This window comes from Vigna radiata, unplaced genomic scaffold (assembly GCF_000741045.1).
Source record: "Vigna radiata var. radiata cultivar VC1973A unplaced genomic scaffold, Vradiata_ver6 scaffold_7, whole genome shotgun sequence".
NCBI lineage: Eukaryota > Viridiplantae > Streptophyta > Magnoliopsida > Fabales > Fabaceae > Vigna > Vigna radiata.
The window spans coordinates 2,256,231-2,265,608 of record NW_014543262.1 but is presented as its reverse complement, the minus strand read 5'-3'; the positions used below and the strand labels follow the sequence as shown (position 1 = coordinate 2,265,608).

General features: G+C 32.7%; 1 protein-coding gene across 1 annotated transcript; it reads left to right on the top strand.

Moving 5' to 3' along the window:
- Positions 1 to 964: 964 nt before the first annotated feature.
- LOC106753982 (diphthine--ammonia ligase) lies at positions 965 to 8,662 on the top strand. Its single transcript, XM_014635902.2, has 12 exons — positions 965 to 1,132; positions 1,213 to 1,284; positions 1,772 to 1,851; positions 3,116 to 3,341; positions 3,463 to 3,495; positions 3,879 to 3,961; positions 4,101 to 4,173; positions 4,473 to 4,806; positions 4,914 to 5,245; positions 6,143 to 6,480; positions 7,323 to 7,680; positions 8,183 to 8,662. The coding sequence occupies exons 1-12, from the start codon at positions 1,055 to 1,057 to the stop codon at positions 8,318 to 8,320; spliced, it is 2,145 nt and encodes a 714-aa protein (XP_014491388.1). The 5' UTR covers positions 965 to 1,054; the 3' UTR covers positions 8,321 to 8,662.
- Positions 8,663 to 9,378: the final 716 nt, after the last annotated feature.

Here is a 9,378-nt window from a genome sequence, read left to right as displayed (position 1 = left end):
CTACATTTAAGTTCTATATGATATCTTGCACGTTTTGACTCATAGCTTACCCTTGCATTGTGTGTGTTGTATGTGCTTGCCTCCCCCTTGCGATGATCATTCAATCCTTTGGATGTGAGCAGTAGCTGATGATGTGTCCTTGGAGCAAGCACTGGAGAATGAAGAAGGTGCAGCCGCCTAGTGTTAGGATCATTCTTAGTTAACTTATCTATTTTGAAATACATCCTTTGTAAGTAAAGTTTTAAATTTATGGTCAATTTTGGATGACTGTATGCTCTATATACTATCATCTTATGAATCTTAACTGTAAACTTATAACTTTACTTTTATTCTTAAACTGTTCTATCATATTATAATGTTTAATCATTCGAAAAATTTGATACAATTTTTGGGATGTTATAATTATTTAACAAAATAAAAATAAAAAATTTATATCAATTTAATTTCAAGAGGAGAAATAAATATGGACTTTTTCCTTCAAAAGTAAAAACAAAAGCCAATATAAACTTTTCCTGAAAAGCATGTGTAGGCTTATGAATTCGTATTTGTGACATCTATAATGAAAAGTAATTCATGATTAGATAGTAGAGTGACATGTCTTTAAGAAACACCTGAACTGTTGATACTATGGAAGATTCTCTTTATTTAACTTCTTTAAAATTTGTTTTATTTTCTTGGACTTTCTTCATGTTACTATCCAATATTGTTTTAATATAAAAAAAATGAAAGCCACGTTAAACATTTCTTACCACTACACTTTCTATTTTTAGTAAACTTAGGATTTTGAGAGAACTATAATTTATTCCAACATTATTTTTTTTTTATTACATCTAAAGTCAACGAAAGCGTATTTAATCCTTATAATTAAATTTAAGTAATTTCTTTTTTATAAGAATTATTTACTAATACTCATTTTTTTAAAGTAATTTATTTTTAAGCTTACATAAACTATGAGGAAGCAGAAAAAAAAAGCAAACGCAGCGTTTTAGTGCTGCTCTGTTCGTTCAGTGGAGCCCTAAAACGACACACTTCAGTGGTGTAAGCGGCGACGACGATGAAGGTGGTGGCGCTAGTTAGCGGCGGCAAAGACAGTTGCTATGCCATGATGAAAGCTATTCACTATGGCCACGAGGTTTTTTTTTTCCTATTTTCCCGAAACATTTTTTTTTATCTATTTGATGTATTTATCTGTTCTAATTGGTGTTACAATAGATTGTTGCATTGGCCAATTTGATGCCGCTTGATGATTCCGTGGACGAGCTCGATAGTTACATGTACCAAACTGTATGGTTCTTTTCCATTTTCCTTTTTTGTTATTTCCATTGCTCAGTTTTCTAACTTTCTACTAACTTTTATTGTGGGTTAAAATTGAAAACAAAACGGACTTCTTTTTTATACGCGTTTTGTAACTGAAGAAGCAATGAGATAACAGATAGTGTTAGCATTGCTGTTACATCAGGGTTTTCTTAAACTAAGCAAATTGAATGAGATTAGGAATTATTGTATTTTTCCTTGTAACATTAGAATTTGAAATTTCATTTGGTCCTTTGTAATTCAAGCTGTCTTTTGGATAGGAATTACTTTCCTCATAATTTTTTGTTATTTCTTCTCACTCTGGTATTACATGATTTTTTTTAAAAAATGTGAAGTGGCGAACTTAATTGTTAGAGAGTCACCATCTTAGACCTCTGCTCGTATCTAGTTATTTACTGGAAAGTGTTGTTTCCATTCATGTATGAAATGAAAATGGACTGCTCAATGTTTTCCACAGGTTGGACATCAAATTATTGTCAGGTATGCTGAATGCATGGGATTGCCATTGTTCAGGAGGCGAATACAAGGCTCCTCAAGGCAAGCCTTCTAATTACAAATCTTTTGATACAACGAATTATTTTATTTAAGGGAAATCAGGTTGGGCTAGCTTAGTTTATTAAAGGTAATTAAACTCCTATTCACATTCTATAGTTATCAATACCAAATAGCTGTGTGGAGTGACTGACCCCAAATCTGCAACATCGTGATACAAGTACTGGGCAGATGGTGCTATTCGGAAGTTTCAAGATGAATAGTAAATAATTTGAACTATAAATATTTAAATGCTCAAAACTAAAAGGTATCCAAAAGGGGAAACATAATAATCATTAATGACTGAAATTCATAATTTGAAGCTAAACATAAGTAAATAATAACAGAAGTCATAGAATAGAGCAACTTTAAGCCTCTGAGAAAGAGAGCTCTGATGAATCCTATGCTTCAAATGTAGACTGAAATATGAAAAAATCCACCCAAAAAACGGTTCAGCATATACACAAGCATAGGGGTAAAGAGGGGATTTCCCTCTATCCACCATATTCACTGAAATGACTGTGGTTTCCTGGGTAGCTGCCACAAATGCTCTGTTACAAGTTTGGAATAATGTCCCGAGGCTACTCTGCTGCCACAATGCATAGTTGACAACAATGAGGCACCCACACTTTAATTTGCTTTAGGTATTTATATCCGATACAAATAGTCTCTGATATTTGAATACTTTCCTTAAATGTATAGGTGAAGTATTCCAGGATTGTAAAAATTTATGAAATTTAATACAAGTACATGAGTCAGAGCAACATAAAAACAATGTTCCTTGGTGAACTGAAAGTGGAACTTGTTGATGATTTCAAGAAAGGATTGAGATTGATGGTATTATTCCTATTCATAGACAATAAGAAGTAATTTATGATCACAATAGGTTATAAACCTTTTTGTTTATAAATGTCTAAATTGTTTAGTTTGGATTTGCAGAATTTCAAATATATATTTATTAATTTTATGATTTTATATACATATCTATATATGTATCTTAAATGTATCCTCTCCTATATATTTTTAGATTAATTATACCATTGTACCTTTTGAGCATTCAAACTAGCATTTCTACCCAGTAGGTTCTTGATAATCTGCTAGAATAATTCCCCACTCTCCCACCCTTTTCTATCTTGATTAATCTCCTCAACAGTTATGTTTTCTAATGACTGTTTGTTGGTTAACCTTTTAAGCTATGACCTATAACGTTGTTAAACCATCTTAACTTGTAACGTTTGGTATAAACCTTCATGTGCTAATTTCTTAATAGGCATCAGGAGCTTGGTTACAAAGAAACTCAAGGTGATGAAGTCGAAGACCTGTTCACTTTGTTACGTGAAGTGAAAAGGAAGATACCCTCAGTTACTGCAGTGTCTTCTGGAGCCATTGCATCTGACTATCAGAGATTGCGGGTGGAAAGTGTTTGTTCAAGGTTAGGCCTTGTTTCTTTGGCATACTTATGGAAACAAGATCAGTCATTGCTTCTCCAGGAAATGGTAAACAGTGTTTTGGACTATTGTCACCATAATTGATAGCATACATGTATGTGATTGTGTAGTAGGATTTTAATTTTCTCTATTGTTCATATAATTCTGACTCCAATTTGGTCCTGGCCAGATTAAAAGTGGAATTGTAGCTGTAACCGTGAAGGTATAACTTGTTTAACTTTGTTTCTAATGCTTATTGCTTTGTGTGGTTTTTCTTTTTCATTTGTAAAATGGGAGGGGATTGCTTTGCTCTTACTCCTCTGTGTTTTTTACTTACTATTTGTGCAGAGTAATCAAATTGTGCTTTATTGAGCATCATGTCATTCTAATATCAATTGATGGCATGGATGCTAATGTAATGATTTCATGCAATCTTAAAAATAATGAGGTTTGTTTGAATATATTGTGGTGAGTTGCATGTTGCCAAAAATGAAAAGTTTTACATCTGAAAACATTTTCTTCAAGTCAAGAAATATGTTAAACTTGTTTTTGTAATGTACTTGAATAATTGATAGTTCTAAATTTAATGTTTCATCATGCTTGAAGGTAGCTGCCATGGGTTTAGATCCTGCAAAGCACTTGGGTAAAGAATTAGCCTTCTTAACTGCTTATTTACATAAATTGAAAGAGTATGTCAGAAGTTATTCTCCCTCCTTTTTCTTTGTGTATTATCTGTTTAAATACTTTTTAAGTTTCTAGAGTAAATGACTCTACTGTCTTTTCATGTATTTATTTCACCCTATCCTTTATTGTATCTTCTTTTTCCAGATTATATGGAATCAATGTTTGTGGTGAAGGAGGGGAATATGAAACATTAACTCTTGATTGTCCTCTTTTCTCTGTAAGTTCATACAACCACTTTTTGTGGTTTATTGCTTTCGCGCTTTAATTTGTGCACCAACTTGTGAATTGACCATTGTCCATTTGATCTTTAGTTGGCACGTGTCAAACTTTTTCACTCGTACATTTTGGTTTCAGTTTTATGGTTCTACCAAATATTATTCTGGAGAATCTTGCATATTTGATTTTCCTTCATTCATTTGATGTCAGTTTTATGGTTCTACCAAATACTGGTTTCAATTTATTATCAATATTTTTCTTCTGTTTTCTTCTGTTATCTATATTCATTACATTTTTCAGAATGCTCGCATTGTGCTTGATGAACATCAAGTTGTGATGCACTCTTCCGATGCCATAGCTCCTGTTGGAATCCTTCATCCCTTGGCATTTCATTTGGAATTTAAAGCTGATGTTCAGCATTTAAAATTGCAAGACAACATACATGACATTTGTACACAGAGACTAGGATCTGTGTATGAAGTACACGACAGTCTAGAAGGATGTGAGGCCACATACAAGCCTCTAGATTATAGAGCCGACACAGTGGATGGCATAGAACATAAATTTAACATCTCAAGAACAAATAACAAGGGCACATTCTCTTTAAGTTTCTGGTTGCAAGATTCATGCAATGGTCATAGTTCTCTACTTTTTCTATTGTTTTTAAATCAGTTTGTTTTACCTCTTACTTTCACAATATTTTGTTCTTTGACCCAACTTTGTCTTATTTCCTTAGTGCAGGTTTGCAAGAAGACTTGAGGATTGTCTTAGGGAAAATTGAATCACAGTTATTGGGCCTTGGTTTTGGATGGGAAAATGTCCTCTATATTCACCTTTATATTGATGACATGAATAAGTTCTCTGAGGCAAATGAGACGTATGTAAATTTTATAAGACAGGAGAAATGTCCATTTGGCGTCCCGTCTCGGAGTACTGTTCAAGTGCCACTTATAGAATCAGGTTTCAGCAGCGCATACATAGAAGTTCTGGTATCAAACAATAAAAGTAAAAAGGTTTTGCATGTGCAGAGTATTTCCTGTTGGGCACCTAGTTGCATTGGGCCATACAGCCAGGTATACCACACTGTTCTCAGCAGCAGCCAATTATTTATCATCAGAACAAGTAGTTTGTACATGTTATCTGTATCCTGTTTATGGAAGTTGACTTGGGATGGGACACAACTGAAAGCAGTTCAATTTGGGGCTGAATGCTGCTTATTTAAGATTAAAGTGATTTTAGTGTATGTTTAATGTGACAAAATTCAAACAGGAATTGGGCAGTTAGTTTTGTTAAAATTAATGTCAAAATTTATGCTATTGGCCCAAGAGTATCATGCTGTTTTCATACCAAGTTATTTGGTCCGCCTAAAGGGAGTTAACTTTTAATTCGAAAGATTAAGCGTATAGAAAAAGATTTCATTCCTTGCTATTGTTCTTATAAGTGTGAAATGCATTTATTCATTAATATATATATATATATATATATATGTATGTATGTATGTATATGTATGTATGTATGTATATGTATGTATGTATGTATGTATAAATAACAATTTGCAGAACTTCTGTCTATTTCTATAAGCTTGCTCTTAAAGTTTCCCAAGTTAAAAATAGCTTCATTTTGATTTTTTTAACTAATCTTACTTGGTACCTAAATATTTGGACCAATACCTTTCTTTTTTAGCTGTAATCTCTGATTAATAACTATAAGCTGTTTTGAGCACAAAATTAACTAATCCAAAATCAAATTAATACTTTAGTTGCTTGAACTTTATTTCTACTTTATTCAATGTGTCTTGACTTGAGAGTGGGATTCATTTCTAGATGCCCTTATTAAAAAGGGATGGTAATCATTTAATTGAATAGTGCTAGTTCTGCTTGTTTGCTTACCTCGTAAAGTGTCCATATGTTTAACATTTTAACATTTTATTATACACATACCATTGTCACATTTCAAATGTTTTCTTTCAGGCAACCTTGCATGAGGGTATACTTCACATGGCTGGTCAATTAGGGCTTGATCCTCCTACAATGAATCTTTGCCAGGGAGGCCCTGATGTTGAACTGGAACAAGCACTAAAAAACAGTGAAGCGGTGGCTAAATGCTATAATTGTTCAGTATCAACTTCTGCAATTGTTTTTGTTATTTATTGTTCTAAACGTGTTTCATCATCAGAGAGACTCGATATTCAGGAGAAACAAGAAACAATTCTTAGGCAGATGAAGATCTCCCATCTGCAGGAAGCAAACACCTACAAAGGGTTGGATCCCTTGTTCCTATATGTTCTAGTTCCTGATCTACCTAAAAGGTACTGCAGGGTATACATTAAGTCATCTTTTTCTTAACTGTGCTTGTTTAAGCAATAAACCTTTGCGCTTTCATGGATCTGCAACAAGAGAAGGACAACCATTTATATATTTAGAACCTATAATTTGCTATTCTTTTTCCTTTTTTTTAAAGCTCTCTCATACTCTATTTATATTAGGTTTCTTTGTTTTAGGGATGTTAAAATTTCATATCAATTAGAGATATGACTATTATAGTACACAAACAAGTGCAAATCTCACCTTGTAAATTGGTTTTGTAAGGTTAAAGTGGGATTAAAGTCCACTTTCTAAGATGACACCAAGATCTTAGCAAAGTTTATTGGATTTATTGTGTCACCTACTCTATTGGGTCACTATTGTATTACCCACTAATATCTAATTCCATGTTCAAGATGTTTAATCCTTGATGTGTGTGTGTATGAAAGGTTCCACATTATAGTATATAAATGAGTGCAAATCTTATCTTATTAGCTGGTTTTGAAAGTTAGAGTTAGAATTGAAGTCTCCTTTCTCCGAAATGATGCACTCTTTTATAACATCGTTTTCTACATAACCACAACTCAAATAAAGTTGCCCATATTAGTACAGTCTTGGTTCCTTTGAACATGGAACATTGTCTTATCTTTTATTTGGATTATCTTTCGTCTTTCATATTTTGTGGTTAGGATATTAGGATTTAGAAAGGATTTTATTGAATCCTTGTTTATTATTTTATTATTATTATTATTATTATTATTATTATTATATTATTATTATTATTATTATTTATTATAAATTCTCGCAAGATTTATGTCCATGGGCATCTGCAATTTTTACTTTCCAGAGCATCCGTAGAAGTAAAGCCTATTCTTTATGTTGAGGATGGAACAGATACAGTACCTGAGGCATTAACAGAAAGATCTAGATCAGAGACACCATCACATTATTGGGGTTTCAAGCCCGAAAATTGGCATGATTCTTGCATTCAGAAATGCGTGGTTTCTGGAAAGATATGTGCCATTATACTGAATATTACAAGTGAGCTGGCAACGAAGATATGTTTTGATTCCCAGCCTGCTGATAATGTGAATAATGGTCAATATTCTCTTCCTAAGGCATATATGGAGAAGATCTCGAAGTTCTGCATTTATCTTCTTGACAAAGTTATGACTGATAATGACTTCACCTGGGAAGATATAATGGTTAGTATATTTCTTAAAATATTACACCTGATCAATTCTATTCTTCCTTTGTCTGGGTTTTAATTTAGTTCTAATTTAGTTCTGCAGTCTGTAAGAAACCCATTTCTTGTTTTCTTTACAATTTTAATCAATAACTTCCACCTTGAATTGTCCTGGTTTTGTTAAACCTTTGGGGATGGAGATGAAGCACAACATTTTAAGTGCCTTCCTTTAATTAACACCCTTTCTAGATCCAGATATTTTATGCATCTCCTTGTCCATCATGTTCATTTGTGTTAAAAAGGTATCCACGCAATTTTTTGGGGTCTGTCTCCTCTTGNAAGTAAGGGACAGTGGAGCCTAGTGTAGGTGATATAACAAAAGGTTGCCAGAAATTATAATTATTTGAAGAAAAAAAATTAAAAAGGCCAGCGCTCCACTTTACTCCACACCCTTTTTGTGTTCTTTTATTAGCTTGATCGTTTCTCTTGCACTTTTCAAATTCTCGTTTCATCTTATGCAGAGTTTGAGGTTCTACATCCCGGAAAGCCTTCAAATGTCAGTGCAGGTATTACAATCTATGTTCTGCAATGCACTTTTTGAACTTTCGGAAATGAGTCACAATAACTTCAAAATGGCGAGGAGCCAATCTTCAACATAGTTCCTGTCATAGGTGCTGGGAAGTCTGCCTCATCCATGGACGATGTAGTAACCTGCGAATTATTGGCTCGGAAATACTGAGTATATCATATCTATACTTTCTGAAAATACTCTGAAATGACTGTGGCTCAGTTACTGTGCACTTTACTAGCTGATATACAATGTTTTATTTTTTAAATACAAAATTGATTCGCCTTTTCTAAAGCAAAAACAAAGACAGTTTCATTGAAATAGGTTTTGTCGATGACTTGGTGTATAAAAAGTTGGGAAATTATGTTCATCATTCCCAATATGAAACTTTGGAGCCGTTCTTTTAATTTAAAGAATTACATTATAATGTGCATTTTTTTAGCTGTGTGGAAGTATAATTTCAACAAAGTGTAATCTTGGTAGTTGCTTTAACAAAATTACTATCGCATTTTTGTTTGTTAATCTCACAGCAGGTAAAGTTATTTCTCCATATATTGGGAATATACATTTTTGTTTGTTAATCTCACGCCATATATTTTTCCTCTTATACTCCCTCTGCATTTTAAAAATTATTTTGAAAATATAATACTTAAAATCAATTTTTTAGACCACTAAAAGTATCTTGAAAATACATTCCAGAAACTAGGTTTCTCAGAGGATATTCTCACAACGGGTAGTTGGAAGTGAATCTGTTGGGTCTTTTTGGTACCATCCTCTGTTAAGCATTAAAAATATCATTTAATGATAGTATATTAAAATTATTTTTAATGTATTTTAAAATATTAAAATTAATTTAAAACATTAAAATTAGTATTTCAAGTGGCATGCTAATAAAAGTGTACGTGGATTATACCGTCCTTATGATTCAGAGTATGTTCACTTTATTGATATGCGATTTTAAGATCTATACGATAACCCTACTAAGTGTCTATTTAAATGTAGAGGACTTCAGGCCAAAAAATAATTGGTAATTTATTTTTCAACATCATTATTGAATGAATGAACAAATATTTCCCTTTAAATACGAGTTTAGTATACAGATAAAGCAGAGTTTAGTGGGCCTTAAAAAACGTCATCAAAGTCAACAAA